Source organism: Rhincodon typus, chromosome 2 (genome assembly GCF_021869965.1).
Source record: "Rhincodon typus isolate 14 chromosome 2, sRhiTyp1.1, whole genome shotgun sequence".
Lineage (NCBI taxonomy): Eukaryota > Metazoa > Chordata > Chondrichthyes > Orectolobiformes > Rhincodontidae > Rhincodon > Rhincodon typus.
This window is the reverse complement of record NC_063333.1, coordinates 95,974,964-95,992,174: the sequence shown is the minus strand read 5'-3', so window position 1 is coordinate 95,992,174 and position 17,211 is coordinate 95,974,964. Positions and strand designations below refer to the sequence as shown.

The window sequence follows — 17,211 nt, the reverse complement described above, 5'->3', positions numbered from 1 at the left end:
TGTCTATCTTATTCCCAGCCCCAAGCTGTTCAATTACCAATCATTTGGTTGTTGACAGACAAATAGTCTCTGTCATCAAAAACTGATCACTAGTCCATAGACGAATCAAATTCTTGTTGCCACCCAGCAGCATCTATACACAACCTCACCACTGCAAATCATTTACCATCTAAACTTGAATTACTGCTTGTTCAAATAGCAATTCACACAATCTTTGTTGTAAGTGCCAGCGAACTTGCTTTTCAAAACATACAGCAATCCTTTAAATCACTTGTTTTAAAACAGTTTTTCTTTCAGTTCTTAGTTTTAAAAAGTATGAAATTAAAAAAGATTGTCTGTCTTTACACAGCTGAATGACTTTAACAGTAGTCTCAAGAAAACTGTTAGAGCTAGATTTTCATAGTGTTATGAAGACAATGGGGATCTATAAAAATGGCCAGTGGGGCTCAAATACAGAAACCCTGACCCCATTTTTAACAAGTCTCATGTCGCTGGAAGACGCAAGAGGGCAGAGTATAAACAACATATGAGGGAAACCCAAACTCATTGGACCATTTAACCTCAACATGACTGATAGCTTGAACGGGTTGGGAATAGCTGCCTTTGATGTCTCTAATGTTTGTACTAGTGTTTGAGTACTTGAAAGGATTTAAAAGTATTGAGCGGCTTTAATGAATGAATTTTATTTTTCACAAAGGGAGATTTGTCCACAGTTCTAACTGAAATGTGTTGGCATGGTGGACATAAGATTAGAACGCAGTGTGTGGGAAACATACATTGGTACTAAATTGACATAGAAGCTATAAGGAGCCATAGGGTGAGGCATGAGTTGTCATGGGATGTGTGAGGAGCCATTTTGGTATGGTGGAGGGACACGACTTTGTATGGAGGAGGCATGGCAGTGAGTGAAGTGTGGAGGAGATCTGAGAGGTGAGGGTATAATATTGAGCAAAACAAATGGGTGAAATCCCAGAAAACTGAGGTGTGTCTTTTAATCAACTACCTCAGCACTCTGCACCCCATATGATCACTTCTGAACTGTTTCTGGGGTCAGGGAGTCTACTCCTGAACTCACTTGCCCAATATGAGGTTTAAATTGGTTGTGCCTGCAATGGTATGGAGCCTAACTTGACAGAAGTTCGAATCAAAGAATTGGCCCCGGAGAACTATGACTGTAAAATTAAGAAGGTGCACTTTAGTTGTATCTCTGATTCTCTGGTTTTCACTTCAGTTGAGCAAGACGGCGCAAGGCTACGGCCTCATTGAGTTTATTCCATTGTACTCAGTTTGTGGCCTGCATGTAAGAAGGACTTATTTCTCTTGGAAATGGTCTGACAACAATTCCTAATTCTACCTGGATGAAGGTACAAAGTCAACATGAGATACTTAATAAATTTGGTGTTTCCTGAATGTGCGGAAATGAAGGGGTGAGCTGAATGAAATGTTCGACATAAAAAGGGGAAATTACAGTGACATAGAAAGAGACAGACTCCTGTTTATTCTTAACTAACTGAAACTACTTGCACAGGAAGTGAGTCAAACCAGTTAAAAATAAATCAAAGATATTCTTTCCACAAATAATTTTAAGAATGTAGTGCAACAGTTGTTTAAAAGTAAAATAGCTATCTGAAAAATAAAAGTATTAATGATATGGAGGGGGTGGGGGCAGAAAATTGGGGTTCAAATGCTATAGTAAACAAAATAATGGATCAGACTTGTTGGCTTTCTGCTCTTTCTGTAACTTAAATAATACACACTTATTGTTAAAATTGGGTTACACCTCACTGGGGTAGAGCACTGGAAACCAAGCCCAGCAATTCCCAAAGTTGTCACAGAAGTTAAAAACAAATTTATCGAAATTTACCTGTCAGATAGACTCGGGTAAACACAGACCACGTTTCCATACTTGACAGGACTTACTATTTATTACAATTGTGGACATATAATCCTATTAGTGCCCCTTCTTAAACCCACCTCCCCCCGCCCACCACCCCCACCAACCCCCCACCCCCACCCCCCAACACCCCCAGGGAGTGGAAACATTTCAATGTCTGTAGTCCACAAAGTTTGCTGAGATGATCCTTTTACCTGCCAGGAGTTTCTGTTCTTCAACCTCTTCAGATTTTTTTTTACTTCTTTGCAGGAGGTATAAGTGATATTAACTGCAAAGTATTTTAGTTACTGGTTAAATACCACAGCTTGAAGCAACCTGTGAGAGAAAATAAACTGGCTTTCTTCATGTTTTAGGCATTTTACTGTAGAGGAAGACAGACTATCTGCCCTTGCAGCAGTCCAAAGGTTTTTGCCTGTATCATGCACACTGACAAGCTGTTCAGGTACACAAGAACTAATCAGATTTTTTTTTCAGGCTGGTGGCATTTGTCAATCAGAAGCGGTCACATCTCCACAGACCAATCAGCAACCCATTGCTTACTGAATCTTATGCTGTGTGCACAACCTGGTGCCAACCCATCTACAAACAGCCTCCTGCACTGCAAAAGCAAGCAGTATAAATACAACTTACAATCATTTTCAGTCATGCGATTTTTTAAAGGTGCAGCAATCCCTTCAACACTCCTTGATTTTAAAATAGTCATTTTTCCATTTTAGTACACAATCAAAAATGCAGAAAAATAAAAAGATACTGCCTATACAGTTGTACAGGCAGTTCAAGGAAAAAATGCTTATAATAATTTCAGAAATTTTGAATCTTTTTTTTCTGTTATTTTTCCTGCTTCATCATCTGCTTTGGTTGTGTTGGCAACATAGACAATTATCTGCATTTTGCCAACATATGCAAAGTAACACCTACAATTTCAATCTGGTCATATCTTGTTTCCAGCATTAACTTTGCTGAAACATAGCCCATGCTAGTCATATAGAAATAAACTGATAAAAGGAGGGTATTTGACTGTTTGCTTCACTGAACCATTATTTATTTTAGGTTATTTTGCTTACATCATTGTGCATTCAGTAGTTAGAGGACTTGGATATTATTCTTCTAGTGGAGATAAAATTCATGTCCATTTGGCAACAAAAATATTAATGGGAATGTAAAAATCCTGAATTTACATTGCTCTGCCCACGAGGGGAAGTGGCACTGGCAAAGAATTCTGCATGGCAAGTTATGGGTGTCTAAGCTTTAACTTTGTAGGTATTGCAACTCCTGGCTAGAAAATCATAGATATGTCTCTAAAATATTCTGTAATAAATTCTAACTGTTCCAGAATCTTAAAATAATAAATATGTAAGTATAATAATAGTTACCTTTAATAATTGACCTAAACATTAGCATGCATGATTTCTACAGGTTTTAAAGATGATAATGTATAATACAATAGACTGTTATTTATTTCCTGTTATTTAATCTCTGCTGTCTCCATAAATATGCCAAGATCAAGAACATACTTAATGATAAAATAAGCTTAAGGATAATTTTTCTAAAAAGTCGTTTGGTCTTTTTTGTATGAATGGGCATTTTTGTTGTGATAGTCAAGTCCCCAGTATTTTTCTCCGTTTGTTTAATACTGTTATTGTTCTCTCGCAGTGAAATATTGTTTTCCTTGTGTCTTTTATTGTTACTTACCAATCATTTTACATGAAAAATCGTTTAAACCAACCTTTTTCCCAAACACAATCTGATAAAATAATTGTTGAATTGCCTGCCATGATCGTTTTTCCCTTACCCCATTACATATACCCTAAACCTGAAATTTGCTATGTTATAATCATCAAATAATTCAAATAAACTTACTTCTATAAACTCTTTCCCTCTAACCCATAAAGCGCAACATTACCCACCAGACCTTTGAACTCTGAGTGCATCCTGCCCATTAAAAGAGAGACAAAAATATAAGGAAAGGAAGGAAGTTGTTTGCCAACTTACTTGCATCCTTGCTGAAAAGGGAAAAAATACAGGAGTATTGAAAAAACACAGAGTAATCAATTGTTCTAGCAAAGATGTGGTAAAATTTTTGTGCATAGGTTTGATATTCTGTTTTGAAATATGCTATGTCTTTTGGACTGAGAAACTTTGAGGTGAATTTGACAAAAAATGTTTGAGGCCTGGTGTAAAAATATTGGAGAATCATTGATATAGACCCTGATTGCCACAAATGATTCCAACTCTGCCTAAAAGCTACCACTAGTTATTCTGGCATGGATTGTACTAACTTTGCAGAACCATTGAATGTTACACTCAAAGATTTGGATAGAGCAGAACATCTGTGGCAGGAAAAAGTGACACAGAGGCTTGAATATTTATGGGGAGGGAGCAGGAGACTCTTGTGATTTAGGAAACCTGAAGCAGTGATCCTGCTGAATTTCAAGAGAGTAAATGTAGAAACAACTGGCAGAATCTCACAGGGGCCTGAATGACCTGGGTTATAGCAAGAGTTCTGGCAGAATTGGATGATAAGTTTGGTGAGGCCTGCTTTACTCCCTCTTTTATAGTTTTGACAAGTGGCAAAGCAGGTTTCTCACTAGGTTGCAGCACGTTGCCTATACAGTGGGATTATTGGTTGTTAAATGTCTTATATACAGGCCAGCTGGCCTCATTAATATTCAGCTGCCTATATGACAAAATATACCAAACAAGCTAGATTCTTGTTAAGAAATCTCAACATGGTAAACTGAGCGGGTACCTGACGATTCAGCTTGCCACTGGCTCCATAGGACCTACCTAGTTGGGCACTAGGTGCCAACATCTCAGGGCACCAGCCACATGCACCCTGTATATACAGACATTGGCGTCTGACATGTGATACCCCCTAAGAGCTTTCATGGCTCTTCTCTGATCCACTTACAGGATGCTTCTTACTTCAGTGCTGCACATTGGACTTCATTGTAATGCTAGAGCAAGGGCCCTGTACACTAAATGACAAACGCGCAGCTCATGGTCTGGGCCAGGCTGCATCACTGGGCTCTGCACTCACCGTGTTTCATAGTGTTCACTCACTTTCACCTTACCTGGTTGCTGGAGAATTAAGGTTATGGTTACTGGTAGTAAACTCAAGTTAGTCTGTGCACAATGAGGCTGTATCTTTTGCTGTCACTTTTCCTCTTCCTAACACACCACCCACCATGACCGAAACAAATGATTGTTCCAACAGTGGTTGGTACCGCCACCTCCTTGGGAATTATAACATGCACTTGATCCCTCTGGTTAGCTCCTGCTGCCTGTTGTTGTGCATTTATCTCTGCAAAAGACAGGGAAGAGTGTCAAGGAGTGTTGTTTAGATGGTTAACTCTTGCAATTGAATAGCTGGCAATGTGAGCAGTCTGTGAGATCTAAGTGTGAGGCTGTCAGCATTGCTAATTGTATGAGGGTGAACTGTCTTCTCATCATATTCCTATATAGAATCCTGGTTTCTGTGACATAGGAACTCTCTCTTACTCTGCACTCCTCCACAAAGCCTCCAGTGCAGTGTATGAAAGCCTTAATGCCTGTGGTCTCCTCTGTGGTCCTATTTTTTACTGTTTCCCGTGTCAGACTTGTGTTCTACAATGCTCTCACCACTTGTTCCAGCCACATTGAATTTTCCATTTAAGAAGTGCAACTTAGCTTTAGCAGTGTACGTATTTTTTAATCAACCTGTTCAGATGTGTTATGACACACCTCTGGAACAGGTCGGTTTTGAACTCGAGTCTTCTGGCTCAAAAGGTAGGGACAATACAACCGCGCCACAAGGGTCCTTCACTTTATGTGGTGTAGGCTGGCTTTCTTTGGTGACAGGAAGTTATAATTTTGAACCCATTTCTGATGGGGATGACAGCAGGCTTAGTGCTGGCTGCACACAGGAATCATGCTAATCAGTAGGCAGCACAAAAGGCATGTGCTGCTTGAATTTCAGTCAATGGGATCAGATCTCTCACCGTTGCATCCCCAGACCTGATAGCAGGGACTGTCTAATTTATTTCCCCATGGTAATGTTTTAGGTATCTTCAGCAGAGCAGGAAACTAACATCCAAGCACAAGTATTGCATTGAAAAATACAGATTAAGAAAAGACGGTGCAATAGCAAATACTCCACTTGTGGAGAGTGGGCTGTTCACTTGATTGACCTGTGTAGTCCTGAGTGAAATCTCCACATTCACTACATTGTAGGCTAGTGGCACTGCTTTTACATTTGGGCCCTGAGTAAATGAAACTAAGAATTAAAAGGTACAGCTGTTGCCAGTGTGTTTTAAAACAGTCAGAGCTGAGGATTTTGTGAGCCTAAGGAATGTGGCGAGTCTCAGTAGCAATTTCTGTAACTGGAATTTTGGCAAAGATTTTGTTCCTTTGTTGGCACTTTGCCAATATAAACCTGAACTTGTTTCTTGTTCCTTTTGAGATAGCGATATGATTATAGACTTCCATCAATTCTCTTCCCCCTCCCCTCCCCCCTTGTTAGTGCTCATTAAGAACTGGTATGACATTCTCTGAGGGTATACCACTGGAAGACGTTGTCATGAAGGAGGAGTGGGAGAAGCACAAGATGCAGCAAAATAGGCAGAATTTAAGGATTTCAGGCCTGTGCAATTTTATTCCCCTCCCTCACCACCAATGTCTGATAAGCTTTGACCTGGAATGAGGACAGTAAGGATGGTTTGTAATTTATTTAAAATGTCATATGAAGGCTATAATTTTTCTGAAAGTTTCAATATGGTTTTTAGAGTTTGTATCAATGGTAAAAGAATCAATTGTAATTTGCTGGGATAATGAGGAAAACTTTCATGTAACCTGAGGATCCTTGACTTGGAAGCAGTAGCAAGAAGGAAATTCAGAAAGAATCTATGTGGTTGGCAAACTCAAAGGACAGTTAGAAAGAAAGGAGTTGGAGGTTGAAGGGGATCAGCACACAGATGCAGACATGAAGAGAAAATGGTCAGAGACAGAAAGAGGAACACAGAGAATTTTTGTGAGAAAAAACAGGGGGTGGTCAATTTTTCTGCTTGGCAATAAAGACATAGAAATACATGAAGGTACATTGCAAACTGGCTAAAAAAGTCTAAAACCTGGAAAGCTCTGAGAATAACTGAGAGACTTTAAGGAGTTGGCTGAGTTCATGAAGTGGACAAACCACGAACCAGGTTATTGTTTAGTTGATAGAAAAAGAACTCAAGCAAGCTATACCATCAGTCTGTCATGATCTACAGAGAGAGGATTCGTGGAAGTGTGTCTTGCTGAGAACATTTGTAACTGTGAGACTTGGAGATGAATAGTGTTGTTGGATAGGATTTCTGACCTATCCTTGTGTACAAAGAGCAGTATGTTGTGGACCTGTCTAGTATATAGTGCCACATGCCAGTGGGAGGTTTATTTGTTTGCTTACAGTTGTTGTGTAAGAAGTTTCTTTATTAAATTGACTATTTCAAATGAAATTTCCATTTTTATTTGAATTATCACTTAATTTCTGTTACCTCTGATTTATGTAACTCACTTTAATAAGTGGAATTGTATTAATAATCTCTTGATTTAGAGGGCCTGGGGTAATTTGGTAAATTGGATTCTTAAAATGTTGCTTGCTAGTACAGAACTTAAACATTGCTGAAAAGAGCGACAGATTGTTCAAGCCTTGACATACACAAGATTAGCAAATTTCAAATTGTTAAGGCAATTTATATTGCAGAAGGAGTACTGTTGGTTGACAAATCATCCCTGATTGAGGCATTGCCATGGACAAAACAATTGGGAACTATAGACTCCTGAAGTTTCTGATTAATTTAAAATAGGTGCAATGCTTGAACATGTTCCTTTTGCTTGCAGAGAAGGGTCCCTATATATGAATGTATGTCACTCAAATAAGTATAAATAAGCCAAGACCTGAAATTGCTGGAAAAACTCAGTAAGTCTGGCAGCTTCTGCGAGAGAAAACAGAGTTAATGTTTCAGTCTTGTGACCCTTGTTCAGAACTCGTAGGGGAAAAATGGGGGAAAAATGGTATATATGCTAAAGACAGGTGGTGGGGTGGGGGAAAGGTTTTATTTTATTATAAGTGAGCCATGTTATAAGCATGATCATTATCTTACATTCGTTATTGGTGCAGCCTTTAGCATGTTCAGTATTTTTCAACAATTGCTGCCCAATTGTGGAATCATTCAACATATGCTCTACCCACCACAGAATTGAACAATGCCATGTATGAGCTTTTGTGTGAGTCCAATGCCAGGCACAGAGCAGCATGTTCCTTTGTTTGCTCATAATTGGTTCAGTAATGACTATGCTTGACCAGCTTTCATTTACAAAACTCAAAACAAAGTAACAAATCTGTTGTGAGTTCTGCTTATGTGATGTGTTTGGCATGCTTTTTGTATCTTCTGCTATTTGGACATATACAAAATAGTCAAAGTCTCTGACATTTAGTTCTTTCCCATTATTAATTCCCCTTGGTAAGCAAAGCTTACTTTATTTACTCTTTTCCTTTTTATTTTGCCTTTAAAAGTTTTTACTATTTTTATATATATCTTCCTAGTTTTCTCTTAAACCTCAATTCTTCCTTTCTTATGTGGAGGCCACAGTCAGTTCTGGTGGTCAGCTCAACAGGAGCTATTAAGGGCCACCACTATTGTGGGGAAGTGGGGTAAGTTAATTCTGGGGACTGAAGGCAGAAAACTGGGATGCGGAGGGGACGTAATTGTGAAGGCGGAAACTCATCATAGGGTGTAGGGGAGATAGCAGAGCATAGAAAATGGACTGCTACGGGAAGGGACATTACTGATGGTCACCACCACTGCAGCCTAGACATGAGACAGTGCAGTATGATGGTTGACATGACTAAACTGTCAGGCCAGAATTCAGAGGTAATTCTGAGAACTGAAGATTTAAGTCAAAGTGGGATATAGGAACATATGGAGGCTGAGTACAGATGGCCTGGCCAGGGATTGCCAGGAGGAAAGGACCATGGAGTTTTGGCAGAAGAGACCCTTTGCTTACCAGGCTGATCCTGAGATTCAATTGCGATCTGTGTTGCCTTCCATATTCATGCAAATTGTAAATGTGCAGTGGAAACAAAAATCTCCCTGTGCAATGTAAAAGCTAAATTTTTCAGTTTGCTATGTCCTGACCTGCAAGCAGGCAGAGAATTCTACAGGAAAAACCACAGAATTTCCACAGCAACATCTTTAGAAGAGAAAGGGACATCCCAGCTACATCTTAAAATATTGTTCCAGTTGAGAACCAAATGTGTACAAATAACGGCTAGACCATCAAACCAGTCATGAACTGTAAAAGTTTGATTTCATATGACTTACTTTTTGGCTAAATTTTACTTACCTCTATTTTTAATCTGTCTTTATGTACTTGGATTGAGTGTATGTGTTGTGCCTCAGGATGTGTAGTAAACATTTTAATCTTTTACTCAGGTCAGTTTCAGAACAATCAGCTTGATTTCTTACTTAGTCAGAAACTCAAGAAAAACATACTGGCTAATTCTTTATAAACAACATATAAAAAGTTAAGTACATGCATTAGATTGGCAAGTCCATCTTTCAATGCTTTGAAAAAAGATTGTTATAATCAAATGAGATGGGGAAAATCATGTAAGCCATTCCATCCTCAGCTACCATAAGAGTAGGAAGGACAGATAGAATTCGGAGGATTAAGAGATCAAGTAATAAAAATAAAACTGTAATAAAGGAAAACAAGTAACTGTTTTTAAAGGAAAAACAATCATTGTTGTAAATATTTTGCTATTAAATGCAAATGAAGAATGATGTGCGTAAGGGCATCTCCAGTTTTCATCCCTAGCTGAAGTATTGACATCTTCATTGAAGTTCAGTTGTATTAGCAGCTGCCATTGTGTGGTTCTGTTATCCATCATTCAACAGAGATTTCCAGTCAAAAATGTGGTCAGCTCATATCAGCCTGGATTATGTCTGTTGTTTTTAACAATAATCAGTAATTTTCTTAAGTTTTGCCTTTATGCAAACCTGATCAAATGCCAATAAACTGTTCATGCTTTTAAGCAGTATTTTCAATTGCTCAGATGGAATAGAGTCTTAAAGGTTATTTTGTTTATGCTGTGAAAAACATCTTGTCAAAATTATCTCAAATATGTTTCAATAAAAGCCTAAAAATAACCCAGTATGAATCTACCTGGTACATTTCTGGAATGACTGGCAGTTATCTAGCAGCCAGTCTGGAGTCACGAGCAGTCTAAAAAGTTTTCCAAATTTAAAAAGAATCTAAATCTGAAAATTGAGCTCTGTGTTTTGTTCTTTGTTAGTGTTAGAATTTGCAATTTTACTGACATTGGGTGTGGATTATATTGGTTTTGGTTTTGGCTGCAGTTGAATAGCATGCTAATGTTCATTGTCAAGGTTTACAGATTTAAGATGATCACTTGGGTGAGGTACTGGCAGAAAAATGGCATGGATAGAATCAGATTATTTTGATGTATTGTATCACTTCAGGGGGTCACCATCTCCAAGACAGCGCAAGGGAATATTAATGAGAGTAATGGAATGAGATCAGGGTTAAACAAACGCAGCAGTAGAAGTATGAGGATATGGTGTTCATGTACTAGACAAAAACAAAGGGGTATTTGTCAAGAATTAATCAAATAAAGGGCTCACTTTCCTTGATTTAGCACTACATTTAGATCCAAATTATTTAGTTTTGTAAAGTGAACACAAAAGTGCTTGCTAAGTTCCCTTTGGTGTGTTGGAAAGTTCACGTTACATTGTGATATGTACCTTTCATCATGTGATGAATAAGCAACATGATTTTTCATAGTTTTAATTAGATGTATCAGTTATATACGGAATATATTTCAGTTTGGAGTATTATTACAAAGCCAACAAATATGGGGAGGAATTTTGATTCCATCCATCAATAAATGAGGCAAAGCAGGAGTTAAAATATAAATAGTATTCTTATTACTCAATGCCCATCTATGGTAATATTAATGCTACAGCATAATAGTGTTGATGCTGGAAATCTATAATGAAAACAGAATATGTAGGAACTGCAAATCTTGAAGCATTTTTGGAGAGAAAAATGAGTTTACAATTAAGGTTGATGATCCAGTTCTGATGAAAGGCCATTGAAGCTTAAATTAACATATTTAAATAGGGCCAATATAGTACACTTTGAAGGTTGATTTAAAATTAATTGCTGTTCGCAGTGTTTCCCAGGTGTCATGAAGCTGAATGATGGAAGTGAAGCTGTGCTGCAGTTTCTATGAAGCCTTTCTCAGCAGTTCCTATAGATAAACAGAAGGGCTGCTCTACCTGGCTCGTGATGGGAGCCTTCAGCATCCCCATTCCCCCATCCTACCCCAACATTAACACTAACCTCTCCACTGAAGCATCGGTGGTCTTTCTGTTCCTCCAATGAATTCATTCTCCACCCTCCTGAAATCGCTAACCATCCCACAGCTTCTTCCTCATTTCCAGTCAGCCTCTCTCCCAGTTGCCAGGGAGTGTCCCCAAGGAGCCTTGATGTGTACACACGCTGCTGCTTTTACCTCTTGGCTGATAGCCAGGCTGTCTGATTGGCAGGCTGCCAGGCCGAAAACAGAACAAAAATATCAACAAAACACTCAGAACTCATTACACCTCCAATGTGAGAAAGCTGGTGGGGTGTATGTGCAGTTTGTCAGATATCCATGCCGCATATTTAGGTCTTTAATCCAAACCTTTCCCACCATCATGGAGGGGTTGATATTATGCCAATGTGTTTTTGTAAAGAGGCGTTGTGTGTTTTACTTGTCATTCTGTGCTATAATATTATTTCTTACGTCTTTCACCTTTTTTTTTGTTTCCTCAGGCCTGTCCCAGGGTCTCTATCTTCATTACTGCATCTCCACAACAGACAAAGGCAGCCCATGCCAGGGTCAATGCCTGGCAACCTCCCCAATTCTGCAATGCCAGTATCTTCTGCAGTGTTGATGCCTGTAAGTCTTTCTAATTCTTGTGACTTTAATATTGGGTTGTCCATCACCTGACTATTTAAATGTAAATTCAAGTAAGTCTAACATGGCACATAACCATCTTATTACAAATTTGAGTTTGCCTTGGAGATATTCTCATTTCAATGGCATCAGTTGATCCTCACATGGTGTGAGCAAATTAGCTTACTGAGAGTTGGCTTTCACTTCCTCACACAACATTTTGTCTGAATGGGTTACAATGATATCTCTCTTATGATTGGAATTCAATTTTTTTATGCATTGGTGCTTCTTCAATCTCTCTGAAAGTAGACTGAGCAAAGATTTGGTGAGACAAGATGTGATTCAAGTCCTTAATCAGTTTTATTCATATTGCTTGAACATAACAAGTCACAGATTAATTTAGTTCAGCAGGTGCAAGAAGTCTGAAATAGAAACAGAAAGTGCTATAAAAACTCAGCTGGTCTAGCAGCATCTGTGGAGGGAATAACCAAATTAATGTTTTGAGTCCAATGTGATTTTTACTTTGGAACTAATTTCTACATATCCTGTCCTGCATTTCAATCTTAATAGAGCATGATTAGTTCACCCAACAGAGTTTAAATGAGATCTGGTTATAAAATTGCCTCCTGCTCAATGAAAGGGGTTACATTAAAATTGTCTTCATTGTCTTTTATTTGTTATTGAATCTCTTAATTTGAATAATTCTATAATCTTCAAAATGTATTTCTATAGCAGATGTTGGACATGGGGAATAATCTGCAAAATTACTTAATTGTCTAAAGTGAATTAGATTTTTAGTTTTTACAGATTGGTTTTTCTTAAAACGTGTTTCCCAGGAATTCTGTGTAATTTCTTCTGAGCTCCTGTTCTAACTTTGGTAGATGATTTCTGAAATTATTTAAAATGCAGTTTAAAATTATATCCAAGCATAAGTACAAACCAGATCAACAAAATGCTTTACAATTATGAAGTTTCTATTGTTATAATACCAAGATTATTGTAGTATGGACGGGGAAAGTAGCTTTAAATTTCCGGTAACTGTTCTGTAGTCTGTGATAAATCTAATGGTATGCTTGTTAGAGATAAAGGTGCGTATATTTGGAGACAATTGCAGTAGTCTCTAACTTTACAATGAGTAGACTCTAAGTCCTGAATGTTGTTCCTGGGTGAGGAGGGCAGCATCAGGACAATTCCTGGCTCAACAAACAGGACTTGGAGACAAGGTCTCAGAAGTTCACAATTTTGTTCCAGAGTGAGGAGGTTTTAAGTTTCATGGTAGTACATGGAAACCTGGAGCAAGAGTAGGTCATTCAGTTCTTAGATCCTAATATGTCATTCAACGAGATCTAACTGCAACCTCCAGACCACATTTGTGACTACCCCAATAATTTTTTTTACCTCTTTGCTTAACAAGACTTTACCTACCTCTGCCTTACAAATATTCAAAGTCTATGCTTCTGTCAAGTTTTCAGGAAGAGAGTTCTAAAGACTCATGAGCCTCTCTGAGAAAATAACTGTGCCTCTGTTTTAAATGGGTGACTCATGACTTTTAAGCAGTGTCCCCTAGTTCTGATTTTTCCCATTGGAGGAGTCATGGAAGGCAATCCTGGAAAATGATCAGATGCTGCTGGGCATAGAGGCAAACCTGTCAAAAGACTGGCCTCGATACACTGGGAGTTAATCAAAGATATGCAAATAAAATTAAAACAAAAATTAGTCCTTGCCCTTCAGAACCCCTTATTTGTCCCATACACTACTGATGTGCTATCTATGCCAAATCACATAATACTAACAATCCCCACCCCATCCACCCCTGACTTCCCCTCCCCCCGATAAGTATCATGGTGCAACAACATTCAAGAAGCTTGAGAGCATTCAAGACAAACTGATTGACACCCCATAAACCATCTTCAATATTTAATTCTTTTATCACCTATGCAACATGGCAGCAGTTTGTACCATCTTCAACATGCACTTTAGTAACTCACCAAACCTCGTCCCACAACACCTTATATAACTGCAAGTTTGACCATTTAGGAGGATAAGTACACCAGCATCAGCAAGTTCTCCTCCAAATCACAAACTATCTAACTTGGAACTTGAAACTTGCTCTTCCTTCACTGTCACCAACTCAAAATGCTAGAACTTCTTTCCTAATCTCACTATAGTCTCCCTATAGCCCATAGATGCAGTGGATAAAAAAGAAATTCACCACCACCTTCTCTAAGTCCATTAGTAAGTTGCAATGAATGCTTGTCTAACCAGTGACATTTACATCCCAAGAATGGGTATTTAAAAAAAAACCCTGCAGCTGCTAAGGTTTCTAGGATATTCATCATAGCCAGTCTAGAAGAAGAAGTATTTGTGGAATTGGCTGTACTGTCAGTGTGAATTTAAGGATTGAGATGGTCACTCAGAAATGGTAACTCAAAGCTACTAATTGGCAAAACAGGGACAGGGAAACCCATTAGATGCTGGAAGCAACTGTTGACTGGTGACTCAAGGACTATAATTCCATGCAGAATGAGATAGGTAATAATTTACAAGAGAATGTCACTTTCTGTGTCTTAAAGTATAAGCGACTACAAAATGAAAATAGTATTTCATCAATAGTGCATTCGTACGCATTTGTTATAGGACACATTTTAAAATGTGAAATTTTGTGATGTCATTCTTTCAGCTAATTAGTGGAAGCTTGAATCTCTTTTTAAATGTTATGTCTCTAATGTGGATCACAACAAATGTGAAATGCAGAGACTATTTTTTAAAAAGGGAAAGAAAAACTGCAAATGCAAGATCCTAAATAAAAACAATGTTTTGGAAATGCATGGTAGGCCAATCATTAATTTGAAATAATAAATACAACGTTTACATTTTGGATGATTTATCTTTATCACAAATTTTTTAACTGCTTTCAAATAGTTTAATAGCCTAAAGATTGGAAGGTTGAAATATCTAGAGAAAATTTCCTGACCTTGCATGTTTAAAGGGCAGCTTTTCTCACTGAGCTGCACATCAGCAGTTCAGGTGTGAAATATCTATAGATTCTATGCCCATTTAAATAGAAATCAATGCACAGAAAATTGTGCAAAGCGCATGCTGAAATTTTTTGGCTGCTTAATGCAGATATTACTTCATTACTCCTTTCTTTTTCGCAGTACAAGATGCCTCTACTCTTAAAAATGCCATTAGCAGCAACTGCAACAGTTTAAGCATCTGATGTGAACTATTTCAGTGGTATTAAAAACTTCCTTCTAGTGGGAATTCACTGGGTAACTAGGAAAATGTTGGATTATTTCTGGCATTCAACAGTGATTTTAGCATTTTAACGTGACTGCCGGAGGCCTGGTCTCAAATTTTGTTTAAATAATTATTTTTTACCATACTTCACCTGTAGGCATTTTCTCATTATTAAGAAAGTTCCTGGCAATATTTCCCGAAATTTGGACTAATTACTGATGCATGATATTTATACATGTTGCATAGCTGTTTTAGGTTTTGAGTGGAGGAGCAGTGCTGAACATTTTGTTCTCTTGCTGGTAAATCCTTCATACAATACAATCAGGTGCTGAACTTCTTAAACACTTCAAAGGAAGCAAACTTCAAATAAGTGGAAATAGTTAAATGATATAAGAGGCCATAACTTGCCCGGAAGAGAGATGGAATTGAGTTTGATATTTTGAGTAGTTAGCTAATAAAGATTTTGTAATTAATAAGAAGCCAATCTGAGGGCCAGAGGCTCTGGTTGATGCTTTCAGAGAGTTTGCAATAGTGCGTGCAGTGAAAATCAGTGATAGAAAATTGGCAACCCAGGATGTCAGTGGAAAAGAAATCAAACAATGCATGAATGGGTTGCCAGCTTGTACTGCCTGTATTCTTTCATCAAAGATCAATCACATCCTCTGTCATGTGTACAGAACTTAGATGGTGCCAGATTCAAACCTTGGCCTATGTGCAGTTTCTTTGACTCAGCTGGAAGTGACAATAGAGACACTTTAACTGGTTTCAATACCTTTAGAGTAAGGAAGACAAAAATGGCTGGCATTCTTGACCTGATCATTGATCTATGACCCTCTACTGTACTGCAGTGCACTTGGGAAGACTTTGGGTGTGGAAAAAAAATCATAGCTTCTTTGCCAAGGCTTATTGTTAGGAATTTTAATGGGACAAAGTCTTGAAGTGTCTTTGTAAGTGAGCTCCTGTAAGAAGTCAATGGCTCAATGAAAGAATTGAAATAAAAGGAAGTGTCCATATGATAGCTATACTTAAAAGTGAGTTGTTAAGGTGTCCCATATATGTAGTGGATGAATTTTTTTTTAAATCTCTAATTATACCTTTCCCTATACTAACAAGATTATTAGAAACTGTAACTATATTAAAGCCACTTCCTCTTCTTGGCAGAACACCATTTGGATAGCAATTTTCATGGAGTCAGTAATGCTATTTGCATCACTCAAACCAGGGAATTTTTCTCTAGAATTTAATGTGGAGGCAACATTGAACTCTGGTTTTGAGCAATACTGGGTTTTCCATTTTGACTTTCCGTGCCATTGAAATGTGCAATTTTTCAACACTTGTTAGGGTATATTTTAGAGTTAATTTTATGTCCAAATGATGATAATTGCTCTAAATCAAGCACAAGTCATTATTATTTTCATAAAGCCATCTAGGTTAGATGAGCAATATGTGCAGTTCTGTCGATGTTTAGACAATGTAACAGAGAAATGAGAAACTGAAAAGAATATTAGAACATATAGCAAGAATACTGGAGTATAGTTTAAGCTAAGGCTTCATTATGCATAGAGTCATTCCACACTTAAATTAATCTGACCGTACAATTTTACAATGAACTGGAGAATTACATGTGTGAAAATATTTAAGAACTGGAGAACTATATGTGTGAAAATGTTTAACCATAGTAAGTCTGTTATCCTGCAGATTCTCCCTTTAGTAGTCCTAGGGTAGAGACAGATGTGAAAGCAGATCAGTTATTGCATCAGAATTACTGACTAAGACATTTAGTTACCATTTAAGTTCATGATGAGTGAAGTCATTCCTTCACAATCTGTTAATAACATCTCACTCTCATTAGTCTCCAAAAACAACATGCATTGGTATATTATCTTTAACATTAAAAAAATCCCATGCAGCTTCATGCAGGCATAATGAGGAAAACATATATGCTGAGTAGCTTGATCAAAGAGATGTATTTTACAGAAATTCATGAAAGAAGCGGAGGGTAGTGGAGGCTGAGAGGATTAGGGAGAGAATTCTAGTGTGCGGACCCTGGGTTTGGGTGAAGGAGAAGTTGGGAGGTGTGATGTTAGGTTTGAGG

General features: G+C 37.9%; 1 protein-coding gene across 3 annotated transcripts in view; it reads left to right on the top strand.

The window, feature by feature from the left end:
• The window catches only part of creb5b (cAMP responsive element binding protein 5b), a 408,265-nt gene that overhangs the window by 239,226 nt on the left and 151,828 nt on the right, over window positions 1–17,211 (top strand). For all 3 annotated transcript variants that reach the window (XM_048615065.1, XM_048615073.1, XM_048615081.1), the window contains one exon: window positions 11,753–11,879. In XM_048615065.1, coding sequence (XP_048471022.1) covers window positions 11,753–11,879 — 127 coding nt within the window. The remainder of the gene's footprint in view (window positions 1–11,752; window positions 11,880–17,211) is intronic.